The 26,182-nt window shown below is 39.2% G+C and overlaps 2 protein-coding genes across 2 annotated transcripts; both read left to right on the forward strand.

Annotated features, from left to right (window-relative positions):
* Positions 1-13,678: 13,678 nt before the first annotated feature.
* Positions 13,679-14,749, forward strand: LOC145126468 (uncharacterized). Its single transcript, XM_079061831.1, has one exon. The coding sequence runs from the start codon at positions 13,679-13,681 to the stop codon at positions 14,747-14,749; it is 1,071 nt and encodes a 356-aa protein (XP_078917957.1).
* A 7-nt stretch (positions 14,750-14,756) lies between these two features.
* Positions 14,757-18,503, forward strand: LOC145126469 (putative mitochondrial protein AtMg00860). The gene is made up of 2 exons (XM_079061832.1): positions 14,757-15,416; positions 18,477-18,503. The coding sequence occupies exons 1-2, from the start codon at positions 14,757-14,759 to the stop codon at positions 18,501-18,503; spliced, it is 687 nt and encodes a 228-aa protein (XP_078917958.1).
* The last annotated feature ends 7,679 nt before the right edge of the window (positions 18,504-26,182 follow it).

Raw genomic sequence — 26,182 nt, forward strand, 5'->3', positions numbered from 1 at the left:
TGCTCCATCTGAAACCTAAAGTCTCGAGATGGTCTGTCTCCCTGACAGACTGCTCACATCGAATCATCCTCAAACCGATTCCACAAGAGACCTTCCTAGATAGAATTCTTCCCACACGTAATACCTTGAGGCTTCTTAAATAACAAAAGTCACCGACCAACTGCGACTACCTAAAAACTCGCAATTCCATACACAGACTCCAAACCACTGAAGTCACTCCTACTCATCTTGCTGCCACATGGCTGCCTTCCTGAAGAACGGCCGGGACCTTCCTGGTCCCAACTCGCCTACCAACTATCGAAACACCGGACACCTTCCCGACTGCTGAGCCAGAGACACACGCTCAGCAGTCCCACATGACTTCCGAAGGACACCTCGTCTGACAATAACTGCCCTGGAAATACCTCTTCTCTCGACTCCTTCAATCCTTGATCCATCCGATCATGACAGGCTGACAACCCGTAGCCACTGAACACGACACAAAGATGAATGCTACCAGAACAACTATAGTCTTACATCATACCCGACCTCCTTTGACTCGTCTTTTCCTGGTTTCAACGTGTCGCGGTCCCATCACTGATAGAACCACTCGAGGTACATCGTGATGGATTGAGCTACCATCGAACCAAAACCCATTCATTACCCTGGTATACTGCATTTGATGCCCTTGGCATCCTTATGCTCCCGTATCCCATCTCACGTAATCAAAATCATGTACAGAATCTACGCGAACCCCGATTCAGAGTCCTCTCCGAAACGGGTCGATACTCTGTCACTACATCGAGATCCATTATGCATCATAACATCCAATTACCCTTACCTGACCGGTAAGTAGACATCCTTAGCCGATCCCCGAGATTACCAGTCTTGCACCCGGTCCAACCACCAGGTTCCCAAGAGATCAAATATCAGGACCACCCAGCCGTAGCTCTCCTGCGTCATGTACCGCTTATCCATAAGATCCTGCAACTCGAGTTCCCAACCCTTGTCTCAACAGTCTCTACCCATTCCATTCTGAATTCTCATAACCACCTGGGCTCTCCCACAGGTATCCAATCAAATAATCATCTCCAGCCCTGATTCCACTTAAGCTGTGGATTCCCCATGACCTTGCGAACTGGTCTAAGCCATCTGAACGAATCCGTGAATGCTACAACTACACCTGTAGACTTAGGACACTTCCCGCACAAACATGATCACTGACCATAGTTCTATCGCTCATCTATCAATCCGAACGCATCTTAGCATTGAGCTCCCACGCGGTCTATCCTCCCAACTGAAATCAAACACTGACTGGAACTCTACCTGGTTCCCTCCTCCAAATTCTGTTATATGGCGTCAAGAAGACGCGATCCAAACGTTGGGGAGTTTCCCGGACTCCCATCCCTTGATATGCTATGTTCAGTCAGCCCCTAAGGTCGCCTTTCCTCCCCTATGGGGATATGAAACGCATCCTCGTCTCACACTCGCTTCCATCCTGGATATCTGAAAGATTCTCCCCCACTTAGATTCAACTAAGTCCGCTCGGCACACGAGAATTGAAGAATTTTCCCAAACCCTCTTCCGTCCCAATTGACAATCCGCTGACGGTCGGTGTCTAACAGAGCTAGAGCACCACGAATAACCCTTCCAAACAATCATGACTCCTAAAAACCAGCTAACACTTCTCGAATCCCAACAATGCCAATGACTCTAGCTGCTCAACCTAATACCACTCTCGCGGTACTCGCCGTGCAGTCATCTGCAATCTCTACCTCGTGCGGAAATCCAGAGTTCCCGCTGCGTCCCGGAACTTCTTGCAATGCGCAAGAGATACGAACGATCGGGTAGCACCCGAATCAAACAAAACATGTACCGACATACCATTGACCAAAAAGGTCCTTATACCAACATAAAGTACACAAAAGTCATACGAATAATAAAGAGCAGAGAGTGATAGACACATACCAGCTACAACGTCTGGCGCTGCCTGAGCCTCCTCAGTGATCAACTTAAATGCGCAGCTCTTCACCGCTGGAGTATCCGCCTTTGCAGGGCGGCCATCGGTAATCCTCAACATGGTGAGAGCGGGCGCCGCCACCGATCCTCCTCGTCCTTGCAACCTCAGACAGTTGACCCGCTTATGGCCGGTCTGGTTGCAGTGAAAACAAATCAAGCCCTTTGTGGGGCAATCCCTGCTCAAGTGGCCCTGCTGGCCACATGCATAGCATCCCGTGCATGTGATACGAAAAGCTCCACCATGCACCCTACTGTACTTGGCACACCGGCCCTGACCCTACTGACCCCTGTTGGAAGTGTCTGAGGTCTTAGGCTTCTTAGCCTGACCCCCCGCTACCTGCGTCTGCTCCGGCTTCTGCTTGGTGTGGAAGTCCAACTCCATCTCCCGTTCCCGGGCCTTCTCTACCATCTCATTTAGGGTTTTGCACCATGTAAAGCTCACAAATTCCCGGATATCATCCCTCAGCATGGAATGAAACCTCATCCTCCGCATCTCCTCATCGGTGGCATACTATGGAATCAACAACGCTCGCTCTCGAAACTTGGCGGTGATCTCCGCCACAGTCTCGGTGGTCTGCTGTAAGTCATGAAACTCCCTCATAAGTCGTTGCACCTCAATAGCTGGTGCAAACTCCAAGTCGAATCGCTGAACAAACTCGGCCCAGGTCATCTCAGCCACACCGGCTGCTCCCACCTGACTCGTAACCTCGCCCCACCAATCCCAGGCCCTGTCTCTCAGCATACAAGAAGCAAATCCCACCTTTACCGCATCCGGGCAAGAACTCATGCGATGGGCGTTCTCGATATCCGCCACCCAGCGTCGGTTAACAATGGGGTCCCTGGCCCCGAAAAACTCTGGCGCCCCACACGCCTTGAACTCCCGGAACGAGGGAGTTCGGGCCCCAACCTGACCCGCAGCAATCTCAGCCCTGAATGCCCTGAATCTCTCCTCTATGATCTCAAGCATGTCCTCCTTGACCGTCCCAAAAATGATTGGGGTAGCGTCAAGGATGCCCCTGGTAACCTCAGCTGCAATAAGCTCGTACAACCTCTCATCAATCACATCGGTAGTGTCGCCTGACCCTGCCCCGGATCCAGACCCCGATCCTGATCCCCCTCCTCCAAATCGTGTCATCACCATGCTGAACTGAAATGTCATAAATCACAACGATCAGGATTTCCATATAAGGGATATTCCCACACCGGTCCTCCTTGAAGTTGTCAAATCTAACATTGGTTCGGGTACAGGTCCTGTGCTTTCAGTAGTACGGGCCCAATACTACCTTCCACACCTACCTATACCTTTCCCCAATGCTCTACCTGATAACTCCAATTCGTACCAAGACCAAACCATATCCCACAAACAACCACATACATCAATCTCAGGCTGTCCAAAGATTTGCTCTACTTATATCAATCAGACCAATCATAACAGGTTGCCTTTATGCATGCAAATTATACACAGAAAAGGATCAAATATACTTTCGAATAAAAGATTCTACCCTAGAACCAAAACCAGACAAGGAACATGAAACAAGGCCAAATCAATCATTCTAAAGCTATAAGCTCCTAACCGTATATAATTTTAAAAGCATACACATAGCAAGTTCCATATGATCATCAAAGCTCCAATATCAGAATAACATGGCTAACACATTGGGGAACTACTTACTTGGCTCGGCTGATCACGGGCGTTGCACTCTCATCTATTCCTTTCTTTCAAAAGCTTTTTATGTCATTTTTGAAAACAATTTGATCATTTCCTTAGTTTGAGTCCTGACACACCCGAGAGTATGCCCGGATCCCTCAAACCAAGGCTCTAATACCAACTTGTAACGATCCAGTTTTCAAAGTGAAATTTTCATTTTAGAATAAGCAAACATATTCTCATACATTAAGAAATCCAGTTATAATTGTTTTCAAAACATAAGTCAATACAACATTTATTCCAAACATCAAAGTGTCCCATAAAGTGTCTGCTAAAGAGTGCATTCCGCGCCATCACGCCTTGCCCTTGGGATCTGAAGTACCTGAAACCATAAACAAACCTGTAAGCACGAAGCTTAGTGAGTTCCCCAGAGCATACCCCACACAATCCACATAACATGTCAGCTATAAAAGCTACCTCTACCACATAACACATATCAATTAGCTATAAAGCTACCTCTACCACATAATGCATATCAATTAGCTATACAAGCTACCTCTACCACATAATACATATCAGCTAGCTATAAAGCTATCTCTACCACTAGCCACAAAGGCTATCTCTACCCTTAGCCATAAAGGCTATCTTTACCATTAGCCCTGAAGGACATCTCTACCACTAGCCATAAAAGGCTATCTCTACCATTAGCCCTGAAGGCTATCTATACAACCAACTGTAAAGCTATATCTACCACATATCAATGCATAACAATGCCACACACCTCTACATAGTAAGTATACCAACTATCATAAAATGGGTCGTCCTTGGTGCCTTAGACCTTTTGGTATGGTGATAAGACTCACCTAAAATGCAGAAGCTTCTTGAAGAAATCCTTAGTTGTTGCCCTGTCCACTTCCTAAACCATCAATACCGATCAATATACCCAATTAGCAGTTGGGTCCCATACCATGATCCTTAATCCATGCATGGGGGTAAAATGACTATTCTACCCCTGGCCCAGTATGATCCAAAACTAAGGCCCGGATCCCAAAACAAAACCCAACACTAAGTAGCCTTTCCAAGCCCACTAATGGTCCACTAATGGCCCAATTTGCTCAATTGGGCCCAATCCATCTAATAGGCCTTACCCTAAGCCCAAACATATTCCTGGCCCAAATCATCTGACTGCTGATGGCCCACTAAGGCCCAAAGACCCAAAGTTCACTGCTTGGCCCAACCCAAGGCCCAAAATACTATAAGCCCAAAACTGATGAGTACGCGGGGCGTACTTCTATGTACGCTAAGCGTACTGACTGAAGGTGGTGTACGCTGCGTGTACCTGTATGTACGCCCAACGTACTCCTCTGTTAAGCTACTTTTCCATTAAGTGCTTAATACTCGGGATTTCAACATCAAACTTCAGATCTAAGTCCATTAAGACGTCTTAAGGCATAAAGTTGGCAACTTTATGCCTTTTTATGCTTCATATGCTCCCAACAACCCATTAAGACCTTTCCAAGGGTCGTGATCCATGCATGAGGTTAGAATACTCATCAAGATCGCATTTTTATGAAGTAGATGGACCAAAGGACCTCAGATCTACTCTTCCTAAGCTCTGGAGTTGCTCAACTCCCAAGAGATAGTCCATAAGCTCATAAGAAACACCAAACATGCTCCAACCTAGATCTCAAGCTATAAAATAACAAGGTAGAAACTTTATACCTTCTGAGACTTGCAAATGACCTGGAGAACCTGGATCCACAAGCTCTTCCCTGATTAGTGAGACTCCAAGATGATCACTCCTCTTCAAGAACACTAAGATGCACTCCAAGGTGGCCTTGCAAGCTCACACTCTCACAATTAGGGTTAGGGTTTCGAAGAGGGGTTAAAGGATGAGAAAGAGGCTGACCCTAAAGGGTGTAATGTTCTTTATATAGTGTCACACCCTAAAAATTAAGGTTTAGTGACTCTGAGCGTACGTTGGGCATACGTCTCCAATCACCCGCGACTATTTACTCCATCTACGCTGGGCGTACCCTAGCTTACGATGGGCGTACTCTTGTGCTAGCCACCTTGCATGAATGGGATCTTCTTGTCACTAATTTCCATTAGGGGCTAAATTTGACAATAATTTCAAAGTGTCATAACTCCTTCATTCTAAATCCGTTTCCGACGAACTTTATATCCACGAAAAGCTGGCGGGAAGCCCTACGCTCCCATCGACACCTCCAAGCCTAAAACCTTCCAGATAAAACCCGGGACCCATAAAAGACCGAATCGCCCCTACCCTTTGGCTTCCAAGACCCCAACCGAGTACTTTCAAATAGGGTGTTACATGGAGGATTATGAGAGAGGTTTAGGAGGCACCAAAATCGTCTATACTCTTCTTAGAATACTTGTGTATCGATTTTAGGGCTTAGGGCTACATATATAGTGTAGAATTCCAAGGGTCAATGTAAAACCTAATCCATTCAATTAGGCTTTTGATCCAATAATTCATTTGGACTAACACTTCATGGACTCTCACATAAGCTTAGTCCACCACTAATAAATCATGGATCATTAGCCCAAACTATATGCATCACTGATTTACATAATCAGCCCCTGTTAATTTAATCAGTCTCTTTTGATCACTAAATTAACTCCAAATTAACTCTTGATCAATACCAATTAAATAATATGATTTCTCAATTAATATATTATTCTTATAATATATTAATAAATCACAAAAACCTTTTTCTCAAATATCCTTCCTATCAAATTGCTCCGGTGAATGCAACCCATATGGACCATGCTACTATCGGGTCAAGTACATACCAATTATACTTATGGGCTTAGACACCTAATCCAACATTCTCCCACTTGGATAAGTAATAACTATAACTGCAAGTACGACTACAAAAACCGACTAGCAATCGTAGCTCTCAAAAACCGTTGTCAACTCTGATCAATAACACATCCTTTAGATAAGGGATCATATAATCCTCTGTTCTTCAAGATATCGTGTGGACAAAGACATGGAATGAATTCATACTCATTGTCCAACAGTTTGTTTCCCGGTTTCTGATTTGTTTGACATATAACTTAATTGAACACATCAATTGAGTCCTGACCGGGCCCATCACATAAGTCAAAACAAAATCATCGAGGGGCCCAAGATATCGCTTTTATTTCTCTTAGGATAAAAGGAACAGATAAACTTCGACTTATATGCTTGTACTAATTATTGGTTAAATTATACACACAACACGTTTTATAATATCAAGTTACTGATGCGTTTACGCACTATCAATATACAACCAACTCGTAATCAACAACTCATGTATCTTGGTTTGAAGATTATATGATATCATCGTCTCACAATCACTCGTGATAAAATTCCATGAAGTGATTCATGTGAGCGTGGGTTTAATCCAATACTCAAATCTTATTTCAGGAGCACTCATGAACGTTGTAGCAAACTTTTGCTATGTCTAAACATCTTAGACAATCTACAAGCCAATTCATGACAGTCTAACCTCATAGCCTACTTCCAAAGTATTATCGAGGTTCTATTTCTTAAACATGTGATAAGGTAGAGACATACCAGGGCATGCAGTTAAAAGCTTGAATTCCTTCATCACCGACTCAATGGGTTCAATGGATAACCCTAAACAGATCAAAAAACTTAAAATTTTCAAATAGAGATTAATAAAATGGGAGTGTTAAAAATATGGAGGTGTCGATAACCTACAATTGGATGAATAGGGGATCTATTAAAGGATTTAAGATGGAAATCACCTACTGAGAAGATAATTGAATACAACAGTAAACGATCATAAAAGGTTAATGGAAAGAAGTGTCAACTGTAAGGAACAGAATTGAATGTTTTTTGAAGGAATGAAATTTGTCAAATTAGTATAACATGTACCTCCGACTATCAGACATAGACTAGTTGTAGCAACTTTTGCATTACTTACCCGACTCTCTATAATGTATAATGAAAAATCAAGACAGTGTAATCATAATTTATTGATGTTAGTTAAAATGTAATTTATTTGGGATGAGATTAGTTTTTGGTTATTTATTTGGGAAGTATAATATGTATTCTGCATTACAAGTGCTTACCTTTTGAATTTAGCATTTGTTATTTTAGAATTTTATTTTGGCTTGACATAGCCATGATCATCCCATATTTAATAATTTGCTCTTCTTGCACCTTTACAAACTGCTACCTACATTCATTAAATCGAGATTTAACATTTTTTAAAAACAAATATAGACAAGAAACTGTATAAAATAAAACATGTAACATATTCATCAAAAACCTTTGCATAACAATACTAATGAAGTAAATAGAATTTAGTAACGTACGATGGATGAGTGATCTTGTGCAACATTACTTTTATTGAATGAAGTGTACTCCATCTAGCACATATGAATTGAAATGCTCTGATAAGTCGAATTGACAAGTAATAAGTAAAATAGGAGGTAATAGGTGTGAAATATTCACAAATGTCGCAGAAAAAAATGATTCAAACAAATGGCAGAACTTTAATGGCTGTTAGGTGTGAGACCCGTAATAGCAACATATTTTGTTTAATAATATGATTCATTATTTTAAGTAATCATATATTTGGAAAAAAAATATTCATTTACAAAAATAGAAGTTTTGTTAGTAATTTTATAATTTTTTGCATAATCATTTATAGGTCTTTGTTACAATTTATATTACTACTTTCATGTACAAGTCTAATGATATTCTACGTAAGCATTAAACCTTAAAGGTAATAATATGATATGCCCTTTCCATCATCTTATTTTGGTGTTTAAAGTTTAAATATTCTATCCTAATAAAGGAGTACCTAATTACCATGTGGAAGTTGCTAAGCCACGACAACTAAATCGGATACACTACGTCTTCTATGGATTTCATATATTCTTCGAACGCATTTATAATGGATCACAAATTAATCTGCAACGAAGCTAATCATCTCCCTCCACTTCGTCTCTCGTATCAGGTCTTTTTTTCCCTAATCTAAGTTACTGTCACTATCATCGACAATGTTAAGATTCATTGATGGCTTCTTTTTTATTTTAGGGATAATATGACAGAAATCATTTATCATGTGCATCATTTATGTTTATATCTTCGTTTTTTTGTTGATTTTGATATGCCTTCTTCGGTTTACCATCATTTTTTTTCAGGCTCTTTTTTTTTATAAAATAACATTTTTTTGTGAAATTCATTCTACGGTTTTGAGTATGTGCAGGTACGTTGAGTTTTTTGAAGTAAAGAAAGTAGGGTTTTTGTTCGTTGTTGGTTCCTAGGTTTGGTTCTTTTTTTTCCCGATTTCTCATAAGCCATTGCTTTTTATTTTTCATCTTTATCTACAATCTTTATGTATAGAACACTTTATCCATATAGTCATTCACTACATGGCTTAATGAAGGAAAAAAGAAACACCCCCCTTAGTTTTATTTACTTTGCAAATTATCGAGCCTCCATGCAAAGCTAACACCATAATGAAAAAAACAGACTACCCTTATGAGGTAAATGCCAATTACGATTCTACCCATTTTCCTCTTGTAACAATTATCTTACTTCAAAACTTCAAAACATCTGTTTTTGTGTTTCAACATATTATTGATAGCAGGAAAGATCCAAGCATTGTTGCATTTTGGTTAATCACAATGCCTCAATTTATGGGAGGATTTGAATATGATGATGAGGTCAAACAGAAAATATGGTAGCAATACAAGGTTCTTCTTCTTCTTATTTATTTATTTATTTTTTAATTTAACTTTATTAAGAAATTAAATAGCTTCTTTTGTTGATATTATTGTTTCTTATTTAGGAAAATATGCGAGACGATCAACTTCGTGATGTTGTAGCAATGAGAAAACCTGGATGAGCAAGAAGTAAGATAAATTTATAATTTATTAACTTCAATGAGAAATTAATTAATTAGAGTTTTTGTTATTGAATTTGAAATACAACAAAGATTATATCAATGGATCCAAAACGTGCAAGAAACGATCCAGTGGTAATAAAGAACATTCTTTACTACAAAGCAAAGAACAAATTAGAGCCAAAAGTGAACCAAAGCTTTTTCATTTATTTTTAGTAAATTACATATTTGGTCCCTGTGTTTAGTTGATTTTTTTTTTGATTTTGGTCCCTGAAAGAATCAGGTTGCAGTTTTTGGACCTTGTTTCACTGTTTCATAAAACTTTTATGATTGCCTAAGTTAACAGCCTAGCTGTTAGTTTTTTCAAAATGACCATTTTGTCCTTAGACCAAAACTAAAAAAAAGTATAGCACAACGACAAAGTTTATATTTTTCTGTTTTATTTATTTATTTACTTAAGGTTTAGAGTATATTACATTTTTGGTCCTTGAGTATACCTGATTTTTTTTCAGAAGGTTCTAAGTGGCGTTTTTGGTATTTCAGGGTCAAATGCCGACTCTAGTGGAGTATACACTTCTGTTATACAGCACATTCTTACCTGCCCATGTATGGTACCTATTCTTTTTGAACAAAGAATACGGGAGCCTCTTTTCATCTTTGACAACATGCTTATATTTAACTTTAAAGCTCATATCAGTTGTTGAGAAGGTATATTTTTGACAATGTTAGATGCATTTTGTGCACTCTTTTTACACATCTTTTAGTCCCTTTGTATGCATCTATTTAGCATAATTGTTCTTCATTTGTCTTGCATTTCATCATGTTCTTGTTAGTCCCTTGAACAACCTTATTTGCAAACTTTCATGTCTTTTCAGGTAAACCGGAGGTTGGAACGCGCTTTGGGAGGTGTCGGGAAGCATTGGTGAGAATTTCGGGATGATGGGGCGAAGAACGGAAAAGTCGAAAAAAATCAAGTTTAGAACCGGTGACAGAGGAGTACACGACCCGTGTTGGATTTACACTGCAGAATGGGCACGGGCCGTGTTGACCAGGTTGGGAGTTGTTGACTTCATTGAACACGACCCTTGTCAGTTTAGTCTATTTTGACACGGGTCGTGTTGGCCTAGCTGAGCAGTTTTGAGCATCGAACTTTGGGGTTGGAATCGAGGATTAAAGACCAAATTTTACTCAACACGACCCGTGTTGATTTGCTCTATTTTGACACGAGTCGTGTTCGACCCAAAAAAACTGCCTTTTGGCAAATTTTCCTATTTTTCATATCTCGGGATTTGGGTCATGGAGGGACACACACAACATCTGAGAGCACATTTTGTGAGGGGATTTCGAAGGTTTTTGCAAGGGTTTGATCAGTAATCATTTGGAAACATTATTTCTAGTATTTGTAAGTTGTAATTGCACATTATTTCCATCTTTTAAACTTGTGATCTTGCTCTAGCCATGTGTGGCTAGAACCCTAGTTTCTCCAATTTCATGTTTTGACTTCTTGGTAGTGACTTCAATCATATGACCTGATGTTTGTTCTTAATTTCTATCTAGTGAATTTGATTTTGTTTTAATCGAATGTTTGATTCTAATTATGATTCTTATTGGCCATTTGAATTAGGGTTAGGTCATTCAAGTTATCTCTTTTACTAAATTCGTAATTGTTTTGTGAAATTGAACACGTAACAAGCATTAAATTGATCTCTATTGAATGAATTTAGTGTAAATCTTATTCATACACTCTTACACTCCCGAGCTTGTGAGGAGTATTGAATGTTGTTGGGAACATTCACATAAAGCTTCATGCAATCTTTTAATCTAATTCTAAGAGCTTGTTTAGATTAGGTTAGTAAGGTTGGGGTTAATCAAAGAGCTTGTTTTGGTTAATTAATGTGGTGAATGAGAAGTGTTAGAGCTTGTTAACACTTTCAAGTACCAACTTAGATAGAACTGAACGAATATTGTGTCATCTTTGAATCACATTGCTAAGTTGTTATACATGAAGTTGGAGTCCTTACAAAATCTGAATTTAATTCACTCATTTAGCTGATTACTTGTGTTTTTAATTTGTTTGTTTACTCATTGCATTCAACCTCCCCCCCCACCCCCTCTATAATCTTTTGTGAACAAGTACCTTGCGCAAAGAGGTATTAGACCGATTGTCCCGTGTCTCTGTGGATCGACCCTACTTGCCTTGTACTACCTTTTAGTGTAATATAGTAGTGTTCTTAGGAGTATATCCTACCCCTATTATTTGTTGGATTTGATACGCCTAACAAACTGGCGCCGTTGTCGGGGACACGGTGTTACGAATTGTTTATGCCTAGATCTTTTCGTACAGGTACACCATTGCCAATTGATTCGGAGATAGAGAAAACTGCAAAGAAGTTAAGGAAGCAAGCCAAGCTTCGTAAGAAGAAACCGGGCTCCGGGACTTCTTCATCTTCTAACCCTCCAATAATCAACATTTGGGAGGACATACCTCTCTCAAGTGTGTCCACATCCGAAACAGAAAGCCTATCACTCTCATCTCAACCATCCTCACCAAAAAATACCACTCCACCATCTTCACCTACTTATAATATCCCAAACACTACACCCACAGAAACTTCAACCACTACTCACACCATGGAGGGAATCCACCTCCAAAACCACCACCGGAGCAAACCCTTCGCCAATGGGTGAGGCAAGAGGTTACACAACAACCTCTTTGCATCACATATCCAGTTGCCACCAACTTGGAACTAAAATTCGGGCTCATCCACTTACTCCCTACCTTTAGAGGCCTAGAAAATGAAGATCCTCACAAGTTTCTCACTGAGTTCCATGTCGTGTGTGTGGGCATGAAACCACACAATGTCACAGAGGATCAAATAAAGCTTAAGGCATTCCCCTTCGCAGTGCCAGATGCAGCTAAAGACTGGCTCTATGACCTCCCACCGGGGACGGTAACTACTTGGGTAGATCTTGCGAGGTTGTTTTTGGATAAATACTTTCCCGAGATGAAAGCTTTAGCCCTACGGAGGGAAATCATTGGAATCAAGCAACATAAAAAAGAAGCTTTCCACACATATTGGAGAGATTCAAGAAACTGTGTGCCCGTTGTCTTAAGCACAGAATTACTGAGTACCAACTTCTCTAATATTTCATTGAAGCAATGACTCCAATGGAAAGAAGGCTTCTTAATGCTTCAAGTGGTGGATCTTTACCCGACAAGACTCCAACCGAAATCCGCAACCTAATCAAGAACATGGCTGAAGATTCTAAACATTCAAGCCATGATGAAGAATGGTACACGGATGCACCCCAAGGTGTAAAAAAGGTCCAAAATCCTCAAATTGAAGCTCAATTATCCGAGCTTACGAAAGTGGTAATGATGCTAGCCAAAGACAAATGTGTGCAGCCCACACCCCGCCCTTGTGGTATTTGCACTCAAGTGGGGCATCCAACCGATATGCGCCGACAACTTCAAGACGAGGATTATGCGGAAGCAAATGCTTTAGAAGGATATTCCGGGTCAAACCAAAGGGGATTTGAGCAGCCACGGGCTGACCAAAGATGGAACAACAATCAAGGTTGGGGAGGAAATCAACAAGGAAATTATCAACCAAATCAACCACATTAATACCAACAAAGACCACCATTTCCTCAAAATCAACAAAGACCACCTTTTCAACCTCAAAATTTTCCAGCCAAGGCATCCACCACAACCACCTCCACAAGCGGGTTCATCAAGCATGTCACTAGAAGATATTGTCAAAAGCCTTGCCACTAGCACTCAAAGCTTCCAACAAGAAACCAAGGCAAGCATAAAAATCTTGGAGTGACAAGTGTCACAACTGGCTCAATCCGTGAGTAAGATGGAATCACAAGGCAAACTACCATCTCAAGCCAAGAAGAACCCGAAACACAATGCATGTGCCATTACCTTAAGAGGTGGGAAAAGCTATGAAGGTCCAAGGATGCCGGATGAAGAAGAGGAAGAGAAAGAGATTGAGGTAGAAGAAGCTGTCAAAGAAGAGGAAAGAAAAAATACTTCAAAGTCAAAGAAGCCAATAGAGACCGAAGTGAAGTCACACCAGCTCCATTTCCTTCAAGGCTAACAAACACAAAGAGAGAACGGGAAGATGACGAAATCATGGCAATGTTCCGAAAGGTTGAAATCAATATCCTTCTTTTAGATGCTATTACACAGATTCCTAGATATGCTAAGTTTCTTAAGGAACTTTGCACATCTAAGAAAAAGCTTAAAGGAAATCAAACTGTGAAAGTTGGGGAAAACGTTTCAGCCGTGTTACAAAAACGGCTACCAAAAAAATGCAAGGATCCGGGTGTATTCACGGTTCCTTGTAAAATGGGTAACCTTTTTGTGCCACGTGCCATGCTAGACCTAGGGGCATCAATTAATGTCTTACCCTATTCAAGCTATAACACAATGGAAATTGGACCTTTATCAAAAACTGGAGTCATCATTCAACTTGCCGACCGGTCTTTGGTACACCCAAAAGGTGTATTGGAGGACGTGTTAGTGCAAGTCAATGAACTTGTATTTCCCGCTGATTTTTATGTTTTGGATATGGGTGATGAAAACATCCCACAATCGAGCTCCATCCTTTTGGGGAGACCTTTTATGAGTACCACAAAAACAAAAATATATGTAGCAAATGGTACTTTGTCTATGGAGTTCGATGGTGAGGTGATCAACTTTAATATCTTTGAAGTTATGTGTTATCCTAGTGATATTCATTCTTTAAACTTCATAGATGTTATTGATTCATGTACTAATGATTGTTTTGAGTTGCCAAGCCAAGATATGCTAACCACCATCTTGAGCAAGCATTTTGATGAGACAGGGATCAAGAATCTGGCTGATAAGTACACTTTGGAGGATGAGTTGATTGAAGCAATCAATGCCTTAGAAAAAGCACAACCTATGAGAGTTGAACCACCCCGCATGAAGCTCAAAAAGTCCGATCTGAAAGTCCTTCCATCCATAGTACAACCACTGAGTCTTGACTTGAAGACTCTTCCCGACCATCTCAAGTATGCCTCTCTTGGAGAGGAAGAGACATTACTGGTGATAATTTCAACCAAGCTAGCAAAAGAAGACGAAAAAGAGTTGGTTGGAATTTTGAAAAAGTACAAGGAGACTATTGGTTGGACCATTGCGGACATAAAAGGGGTTGAGTCCATCATTATGCATGCATAAAATATTGATGGAAGAGGACTTTAAGCCAACCTGTGAAGCACAAAGGAGATTGAATCCACCTATGATGAAGGTGGTGAAAAAGGAGATCATGAAGCTCTTGAATGCAGGTGTAATCTATCCCATTTCTGATAGTATGGTGAGCATATTTTCAGAATATGTCGAAAATATCATAGAGGTTTTCATGGACGATTTTACTGTTTATGTAAATTCTTTTGATGAATGTTTGCAAAATCTCACCAAAATCTTACAAAGGTGCATTGACACGAACCTAGTCCTTAATTATGAAAAATGTCACTTTATGGTTGACAAGGGCTTGATACTTAGACATGTGGTGTCACAAAAAAGGTTAGAAGTTGACAAGGCCAAAATTGATGTTATTAAGAGCTTACCATGCCCGAAAAATGTTCGGGAAGTGCGTTCTTTTCTTGGTCATGCAGGTTTCTATTGCCGGTTCATCAAGGATTTTTCCAAAATCACGGTGCCGATGTGTCAACTTTTACAAAAGGAGGCCGATTTTGAGTTTGGTGATGCATGTAAAAGTGCATTTGATCGTTTGAAGGACCTGTTGACATCCGCCCCCATCATTCAACCGCCAAATTGGGATCTTCCATTCGAGATCATGTGCGATGCTAACAATACCGCGGTTGGGGCGGTTTTAGGAAAAAAGGTGGACCGAGCTCATTGTTGGATTAGGTGTCTAAGTTCATAACTATTTCTGGGTTGTACTTGACCCGACCCGGCATGGTCCATTTGGGTTGCATGGCATCATGCATTTGGATAAACTAAAATGGGAGAAATAAAACTGATGGTTTATTAGTATATTATAAGTTCTAATATATTAATAATATTATTTAATTAGTATTGATCAAGAATTAATCTAGTATTAATTAAGTGATCAAAAGATGACTAATTAAATATATGGGTTGATTATGTAAATCATCCATAACTTGTATAGTGGGCTAAAGGCTCCATGGATTATCAAGTTGGGCTAAGGTCCATAGGATGCTCCATGGATGCTCCATGGGAGTTACAAACCCATGGGTCATGGAAATGAAGAGCCATGTTACATTAGGGTTTACATGGTGTAACCCTAATTGTAACACACTATATAAAGGATATGTTATCTACCAAAATCGGCTACATAAGGAGTTGCAAGAGGGCAAGCCGATTTCTAAGTGTGACATTCTCTCTCAAAGTTTATTCCAAGTGCATTTGGTGTTGTGTGAGACATTTGAGGCATCACACTTGGGGTGCTAGGCTCTCAAGGTTTTCAAGGAATCAAATCAACTACAAGGTATGTAATTCTAGCCATCTTTTATGTTAAAGTTCCCCATGTATGCTAGATAGGATTATGAACCTTGGAAAAAGTATTTTGCATGTATTTTTAGACAAACATAGATCCAAGGTTTTCTAGGGTTACATGTACACTTAGGAGTGTTAGAATGCTCAAATCCCAACAGTCGTATCAGATCCTAGGCTTGTTTGTTGATACTTGATGCAAAACTCATCCTACTCGTTGAGTAGGTTCTTGCACTCGACGAGTAGGAGCCCCAGGGTGCAGATTTCCGACTTTTGCTGCTGGAAATGGACTAGAAACATTACCCTAAACTGTTTTGGTGTTTTAAAACTTGTTTTAGTTGGTGTAATGGTTGTTCTAATCCATTTACAATGGCTAATATCAAAATTCCATGATTTTATGTGTTCTTGAAGTTTTGATATTCATATTCATGTTCTTATGAGATTAGATGATCATAGGAATTATTTGTAACTTCTTGTTAGTTTTAATTCTTGATCATTATGTGTTTTAATGGAATCCATAATTTGTCCTCAAGTTATGGATTACCAAAAGTCTTTATCTTTTAAAGTTCATTAAAATCACATAGGTTACATAAAAATGAAGAGACACTCACTTTAATAAACCCATTAATCTCATAAGTTATGAATTGAAGAGTTTTGTAAAGTTACAAAACTTGCCCTAAAGTTTTGGAACATGTAAAGTCATCATAAAAACTTCAGTTCCAACCCTTAGAATTTTAAAAAGTTAAAATTCAACCCTTATACTTTATAATATTATAAGTTAATAATATATATATATATATATATATATATATATATATATATATATATATATATATAAGATCAAGTCGTCTTACCATTAGTAGGCCTCATTCACGAAGCCGGTCTATAAGGGGGGTATAAGGTTGTTGCCTATAAAATGGCAGCTTAATGGGTGTCCACTATCACCCACCGCTTCCTTGACTGGTGGAGGGTCGTTAGCCGAACGGGTAGGACAAGGACTTATAAAATTCTCATTAAAAGTATAATGGTTATTATAAAGTAACTAAATGTTTTATTAAATTCCCAATCTTAGTTACTTTAGGAAAATGTGAATAAGGTGCTATCCCATGAAATTACACTTTGCACTTTGTCAAAGTCGTTAGTGGAGCGTGTGTGGTTAACCGGCACACTAACCTGGACTTAACAAGGTAGGTAAAGGGTGACTTAAGGTTTATCATAGGTCGGTGGAGCGTGTGTGGTTAACCGGCACATCGATTGAGTGATAAACATTAAGGGTACCAAGTAATTTGCATGGTTACTTCACACCTCGTTTTGTGATCCTCGGTATCCCAGTCACAAAACTTGGAGGGCACACTCGAGATTGAAACATGCCTTTGAAAAGTTCATTGCATCTCAAAAGAATCTAGGAATTTCTAAAGACTAATTAAAACCTAATAGTTTATATTTCATTCTATGGTGGAAATTGGTGAATCGTCATTCGTCTACCTTCAAATATTCTATAGCTTGGATTATGGCATCCCTCTTCCAAGTTATAAAATATTGTGTTGGGTCCTAGCCTTAATATTTCAAATTGGGTGTTATATTAAGGATTTTAATCAACTAACTTGAATTTCTCCCATTGTAGATGTCTGGTTTAGACAACAATGATCTTCCCAAATCTAATGGAACAAGCTTTCTTTATGAAGATGACTTCCTGAGTTTGGCTCATGGAAATCATATTTCTCTTCCTCCTCCTCCTCCAATTGTTCTCCCTGACCCACAAGCCTGAAGACTTGAAAGGTTCAATGTCACTCAAGCTCTACTAGAAATGAAACATAAAGATGGAAGACCTGTGTGCACTCATGTCTTAAGAATGAAGTCACACATTGACAGCTTGAGAATGTTGGGTGCTGTTATTTCAAGGAAGTTTGCTATTGACTAGGTTCTTCAGTCACTTCCTGAGTCATATAGTGATTTTATTAAAGATTACTATATGACAGATCTTGACATGACCCTAATAGATCTTTCTTATTTGCTGATTGCTGCTGAATCAGAAATGATTTGGCGCAATAATCAAGCAACTATGGGTGGAAGATCTACTTCTCAAACTTCCATGGACATGGACAATGGTAACATTAGAAGTCCAGAAAAACTTTCTCTTCGCAATGGAAATATCTCATCCTTGGTCAACCCGGTTGACCGGAAGGTAAAGAGAAAGTTTAAGTCTGGAATAGCTTGTTGTACCATTCCCGAAGAGTCTATATGTTTTCATTGTGAAGGAAAAGAGCATTGGAAGCGAAACTGCCCTAGCTACCTGAAGGATCTGGAAGAAAAGAAGAATCAAAAGTTTGACTCTGGTTCAGGTAAGCCCACTATCTAACTCTGTTAAGTTCCTAATTGCTGATTGTTATTACATAATTTGACTAAGTTGCATTTTGATGTTTGGCAGGATCAAGCAAAGGGAAGGAAAACTTAAAGTAAAAGTATGCTGAATCTGATCGCGAAGATGGATTTCTATCGCATGGTTGAAGATCGGATTTTTGAGCTACTACTTAGGAGATATGATATATTGCTAGAAAAATATGTAATAGCATAGTTTTCATTTCAAGTTGCATTGTAAGGGAAGTTTTTTCCGCATTTATAAATAAATAAAATTTTGTTTTATGTTAATTATATCTCCTTACAATGACATTTTATGAAAAAAAAATTGATGTTTGTATGTTTCTAGCAATAATGGAAATGTGAATTTGATTCTTTCATTTGTGGTAGTGTCTAAATTTACCAAATAAGGAAAGATTCTCATCACCCAAGGTTTCAGTTGGACTGAAACTTGGAATCATGCAAGTTGTATGGTATGATGATTGAGAATTTTCATCTTTGGAAAATTAAGACTAATTCCTTGATCACATGTATATGTGAGTCAAGTGAAGGACTAAGGTATACAGTACACAGTCTTGTGCACTTGCTAAGGTCCACCACAAAAGATCGTCAAGACTATTCGTCATGATTTACTAAGGTTGAGTAAATATGGTTATACTTAACAGTTTAAGTATAATTCTGCAGCATTGGAAAAATTCGATGTATGGCAGAACGAATACGAAGAATCAAATTAGGCAGGAAGATAAAAGTTTCTCAAATCTGAAAAGATGGGAGAGCACTTTAGTATCATGTTTTGTGATCATCTTAATGATTTAGAAATCATATCACAATTGGTCCTCTAAGGACATCTTAGTGCATTCCTATGGCTAAGAAGAGGAATCAAGAATTGATGAAATCATTGAATCAAGAAGATGAGCCATACTTCGTTCCAAAACAAGTCTTAGAGTCATACTCAAAGACTGTAAGTTGAGTGACATATCTTAAAGAAAGGTTTATAACACTTGTCAAATGTAAGAGTAAAAGTGTCCTACTCTTGTACATTTGAAACTGGTAAGTTGTGATGTTTTGGATAAAACAAAGACCAACTAAGGCCAATTGTGCGAAGTGTTTCTCTTGATAAAGAATCTGCACTATCTCTTGAATATTTGGCAAGTGAGTCTTATATGTCAAGAGGACAGTGGGAGTCTTAAAGATCTTGGAAAAGCCTTTAGATCTAATCAAGAAGAAGAAACCTATAGTTTATCACTAGCACACGACTTGAGGTTTATAACATATCTTGTTGACATACTCTTACTTCTATGCCCATTCCAGTTAAAGTTGGCTTTGCATAGGAGTTCTGAGAGTTCTCAATTGGTTGCATAACTACGTGGAAGCAATGGCAGGCCATGTACTGCCAGGTGGCAAGAAGTTAAGATTGCATAAGTTCAGTCCATATGAGTTGGAATTTGTCTTTAACCTTATCTTATGATTATGGTTTTGACAAATTCACGTGGATAAGAACACATACACCATAAAATCTAAGGGTCATAAGGTTTCTCTCCGATTCATGAAAATGATGGTGAGGAAACACTTCCACCAAGTAGATTTTAAGTAAGATAGCAATTGTGATCTGTGCAGTCTCAAAGTCGTTAGTGGAGCATGCGTGGTTAACCGGCACACTAACATGGACTTATGACAAATGAAAACATCTAAACAATTAAGACTATGACTACGGCATCCCTCTTCATAGTTCTTAAATTGTTTAGACACACCTGTGAGCTATCTTAGATAAGGTGTATGATATTGATAAAGTCTTATCAAAGCAATCTAGTATCAGAAATCTGAACTTTGGTAAGAAAGTCAATAAAGTATTGTTTTTTCTAGAAGTCCAGCTGATGTCTGAGTACACGTCAAAGCTAGTGGGAGCATAAGTGTTCTGCTAATAATCATCATGTTAGTGGGAGCATGATAATTATGATAAGTGTTGCAAGTTAGCCATGTTAATTATAGAAAACAAAAGGGTTTCAATTGGGAAAAGTTGTTTTGCTATAATTAAGGGAGAGGAAATTATACTTCACTTCAACTCTAAAAGCTTAGATTGAGGTTTTAATCATATTTAGTCAAGGATATATATATGAATTTCATGTTGGAATGGCTCAACATAAGGAAATTCCATATATGGGTCTAGTATTTGCGTTCTAAAATTCGATTATGATTACGGCATCCCTCTTCATAATCTGAATTATGAGAACATGGCAAATAGAAATAGAAATATTATAGCAAAAGATTGGTCTAGTATCATGTCTTTATGAATCGTGTCCCATATGCTTCGGATATAGGATCGATTGCATGTGCTATAATATTCATCTGTTCTAAATTTTTCCAAAATGCCTAGAGCATTAAGAGGGGAAAGTAGTAGAACTGGATATGACTAATTTGATTAAGCAATTGTCGAGGACAATCTAAGGTTTACCAAAGATTGGTTGCTCAGGGACAGTTGGAAGAATAATGTTAATTATGGAAGGACCATATTGACATATTCTGAAAAGAGGCAACTCTTGTTCAAGAGTAATAGTCAAAAGGGAATATGGAAATATTCCCATAGGTGGAAGCTATTCATTAAATCTGTGTAAGATTAGGAAACTAATTGCAAGAAGAATGTTCAAAGCACTGAATATGAGACTTTGTTTCCATGGAATTGATCTCCATTGGAATACTCTGTAGTGTCTGTTGACAAGTCTTTGTGACTTTGTGCATAATCATTACAAGAGGACCACTGCATATAAGTTTAGAATCTAACAGATTTAAGCAAATGCCAGGAATCTGGGATACGTGCATTTGCAGTATGGATTTGGGATTGTGAAATGAGAATCATTGGAAGTATGTTCAATCGATCTATTTCACAGAGTAAAGAGCATAGACAAACTTAGTGTGCATACTTGATGTATTGCATAACTAATGTTGAGACAAACATAGTGTGCATACTTGGTGTATGGCATGACTAGTGTTTAGAAAACATAGTGTACATGCTCGGAGCATGGGACAACTATTGTTTTTAATTCAAGTATAAAGTTGATAGTTTGAAACAATATACAATGAATAATGTGCAATCAATATGGTGATAAATAAGAGGTGTTTTTATTTATATTCATAAGTTCTGAGACCCTAGTTGATTCGATTATTCTTGTGTTTCACTTTGCATGTTTCGGCTTCTAGAATAACTAAGTCGCTCTTCCTGAATGACTAAGTTATTCAAACCATCCACAGTCGGTCATATGTTGGAAGTAGATATGAATCAAGACTGTCATGGGTTGGATTGTAGAGGTCTAAGATGTTGGACAAAGTGGTGCTACAACACTCATGAGTGCTCATAAGTTCTGAGTATTGGATTCAACCCACGCTCACTGGTATCACTTAATGGAATTTTATCTCGAGTGATCGTTAGCCGGTAATATCATATAAGTCTTCAAACCTAGAGATATGACTTGTTGCCTATGAATTGGTTATATATTGATCGTACGAAAACGCATTGGTAACTCGATGTTATAAAACGTGCCTTTGTGTATGATTCAACAAGTAGTAGAACAAGCATATGAGTCGAAGTTTATCTGTTCCTTCTTGGATTAGAAGCGATATCTGGGCCCCTAGATGATTTTGTTTTGACCTATGTATCGGGCCCGGTCAGAACTAAGTTGATCTGTTCACTTAAGTTCTATGTCAAACAAATCGGAAATCGGGAAACAAACTGTTGGACAATAAGTAAGACATTGTTCCATGTATTTGTCCGGCTGATATCTAGAACAGAGGATTATATGATCACTTATCTTAAATGGCGTATCATCATCTTCTCAGTTCCGAGAAACCTTGAAAAGAGCTACGATTGCTGGTCGGTTCCTGAAGTCATACTTGCAGTTATAGTTATTAGACTTATCCAAGTGGGAGACTGTTGGATTAGGTGTCTAAGTTCATAACTATTTCTGGGTTGTACTTGAACCGACCTGGCATGGTCCATTTGGGTTGCATGGCATCATGCATTTGGATAAACTAAAATGAGAGAAATAACACTTATGGTTTATTAGTATATTATAAGTTCTAATATATTAATAATATTATTTAGCTAGTATTGATCAATAATTAATCTAGTATTAATTAAGTGATCAAAAGATGACTAATTAAATATATGGGCTGATTATGTAAATCATCCATAACTTGTATAGTGGGCTAAAGGCTCCATGGATTATCAAGTTAGGCTAAGGTCCATAGGATGCTCCATGGATGCTCCATGGGAGTTACAAACCCATGGTTCATGGAAATGAAGAGCCATGTTACATTAGGGTTTACATGGTGTAACCCTAATTGTAACACACTATATAAAGGATATGTTATCTACCAAAATCGGCTACATAAGGAGTTGCAAGAGGGCAAGCCGATTTCTAAGTGTGACATTCTCTCTCAAAGTTTATTCCAAGTGCATTTGGTGTTGTGTGAGACATTTGAGGCATCACACTTGGGGTGCTAGGCTCTCAAGGTTTTCAAGGAATCAAATCAACTACAAGGTATGTAATTCTAGACATCTTCTATATTAAAGTTCCCCATGTATGCTAGATAGGATTATGAACCTTGGAATAAGTATTTTGCATGTATTTTTAGACAAACATAGATCCAAGGTTTTCTAGGGTTGCATGTACACTTAGGAGTGTTAGAATGCTCAAAACCCAACACTCATCATGTCATTTACTATGCATCCAAGACCCTTGATAGTGCACAAAGCAATTACACCACAACAGAGAAAGAGTTGCTTGCTATTGTCTTTGCATTAGAGAAGTTATGGTATTACCTCCTTGGAACCAAAATGATCATATTCGGACCATGCAGCTATAAAGCATTTACTTATCAAGAAAGATTTGAAGCCAAGGTTAATACGGTGGATGTTACTTTTGCAAGAGTTCGATATTGAGATCAAGGACAAAAGTGGGAAGGAGAATTTAGTTGCGGATCATCTAAGCCACATTGTATCACCCGAAGATGGTATATCAATCTGTGACACATTTCCAGACGAGCACTTATTTGTAGCCAAAGAAGCACCATGGTATGCATATATCGTCAATTACTTGGTCACAAATCAATTTCCCCCGGATTCCACCCGTTGGCAAAAGGATAAAATCAAGAAAGAGGCCAAGCGATACGTATTGGATGAGTCTTACCTTTGGAAGTATTGTGCAGACCAAATGATCTGAAGGTGTGTTGAGCAAAAAGAGGTACAATCCATACTTAACTTTTGTCATTCCTATGCTTTCGGAGGTCACTTTGGACCCCAAAGGACAGCTAGAAAAGTCTTAGATAGTGGATTTTTTTGGCCTACCATTTTTCACGATTCTTATGTGTTATGTGCACATTGTGATAAGTGACAAAGATCCGGGTCCTTAAGCTCTAGGAATCAAATGCCCCTTACCCCCATTTTAGTATGTGAGATCTTTGATGTATGGGGTATTGACTTTATGGGACCATTTTCGCCCTCTTTTGGTTGCTCGTATATCTTGTTGGCGGTGGACTATGTGTCCAAATGGGTGGAGCCCAAAGCCACCCGTACTAATGATTCCAAAGTTGTGGTGGATTTTCTTAAGGCACAAATTTTCTCCCGATTTGGCACTCCAAAGGCTCTCATAAGTGACCGTGGGACTCATTTTTGCAACCGGATGCTTGAAGCTGTCCTGAAGAAATATGAGGTGACTCATAAAGTCTCAACAACCTATCACCCCCAAACCAATGGGCAAGCGGAGGTCTCCAATAGGCAAATCAAAAGCATTTTGGAGAAAATAGTCAATCCAAACCGCAAAGACTGGAGCATAAGGCTGGATGATGCCTTATGGGCATACCGTACTGCTTTCAAAACCCCCATTGGTATGTCCCCATATAGGCTAGTGTTTGGAAAAACATGTCACCTCCCGGTTAAGCTCAAACACAAAGCTTTTTGGGCCATAAATAAATTCAACTTGAATGAAGATGAGGCGGGAAACAAAAGGAAACTAGACATCCAAGAGTTAGAGGAGATCCGAAATGATACGTATGAAAGTGACATGATTTACAAAGAGAAGACAAAGGCGTACCATGACAAAATGATATCTCGGAAGACTTTTGCACAAGGACAAAAAGTGCTTCTTTATCACTCAAGGTTCAAGTTGATTTCAGGGAAATTAAGAGCAAGATGGGTTGGTCCTTTCGTGGTCACAAAGGTATTCGACCATGGTGCGGTGGAAATCACAAGCCAACAAACTGGAAAAACATTCAAAGTCAATGGTCATAGATTGAAGCCGTTTTACGAAGGATTCGAGGTGAAGAATGATGAGATAGAAGTTGTTGGGAACCCAACGTACCAAGACTAAAGCATATTCGGGGGCAAAGTCGAGCCAACGACTTAAAACAAGGGCAGCTAACCGGGAGGCAACCCGGGGGTATTTCTGTCTTTTTCTTTAAAAACATTTTCATTTCTTTGAAATTTTTGATTTTTAATGTTCCAAATGCATTTAAACATGATTTTAAATCATCAAATGGACCTCGGGATGCAAAAACATTTTGTTTGAATGACAGAGGATTTTTGGGTTCAAAAAGTGGGAAGTGGCAAATAGAGCCGTACACGGCCTGTGTTCATTTTTGCCTTAAATCGAACACGGGTCGTGTTCAATCGAAAAGAAAATTTTGGCAAACAGAAGGGTACACGTCCCGTGTTCATTTTTGCCTTATACTGAACACGGGTCGTGTTCAGCATTTCCCAGGAATTTTAACCCCAACACAGGTCGTGTGAATTTGGCCTGTGGGAACACGGGTCGTGTTCGCGCAACAGACCTGATGGTTTTTAATGCATAAAATCGGGTTTTTTTGCCTCATTCACCCACAAACTCTTTCCAAAACAGCCCCTCTCTCCCAAGAAACCCCAAGGTCCAATTTTTCTTCAAATCCCTTGATTTCTCCACGATTTTGGCTTGAATCTTCAAAGAGGTTTGATCTTCATCTTCTACACTTCATCTCCTACATCTAATACACCATTTTCTTGCACTTTCATGGTGGATTTGGGGGGTTTTGACAAACCCTAGGTCCGAAAATTTCTAAGAATTTTGGTGTTTTTGTGCTTAAATCTTCATGTAGGCAAGCTTCGGGAGGTTGAAGAAGGTCTTTCTCACCAACAACAACGCATTTCCACTAACGATTCGGTAAAATCTTTCCAACTCTTCACTTGTGGATTTTGTGTTTGTAAGGTCAAATTGCATGCATTTGTGGTCATATTGGACTTCACAATCACTTGGAAATCACTAAGAACCGAGTTTCCAGGCGAAATTTTGGTGGTCAAAATCGTGTTGACTGGACCCGTCAACAGTTGACATTTTGACACGTTGACCAGTTGAGTTTTTGACTTTGCCCCAAATTTTGCATATGGAAGGCGAGCATTCTAAACGAACTAGACACACTAAGTTGTCGGCTCGCCATCGTAGGTCTCTATCACCACCGCCTAGGTCCCCATCACCTCCACCCAACCCGGTACATGGTGGTGTGGTTTGTTCCGGCCCAATTCAAGTTGCTAAACTTGAGGCCTTTCTCCAACGCAATCATACCATTCAGAAATTTGTGCATGTGTCATCTCTCTGTGAGTTGCACATCTATAAACAAGTCCACACCTTGTTCCGGAACATTGGATGGCAAAGGTTGTTGCAGGTCCACGAGCTCAGTTACAAAGTCCCGACAGCCGAGTTCTTATCTTCACTCTATTTTGACCACGGTGTCCTACATTTCCGGCTTATGAAC

This window comes from Lactuca virosa, chromosome 7 (assembly GCF_052849685.1).
Source record: "Lactuca virosa cultivar CGN04683 chromosome 7, Lactuca_virosa_CGN04683_v6, whole genome shotgun sequence".
NCBI classification, from domain to species: Eukaryota; Viridiplantae; Streptophyta; class Magnoliopsida; order Asterales; family Asteraceae; genus Lactuca; species Lactuca virosa.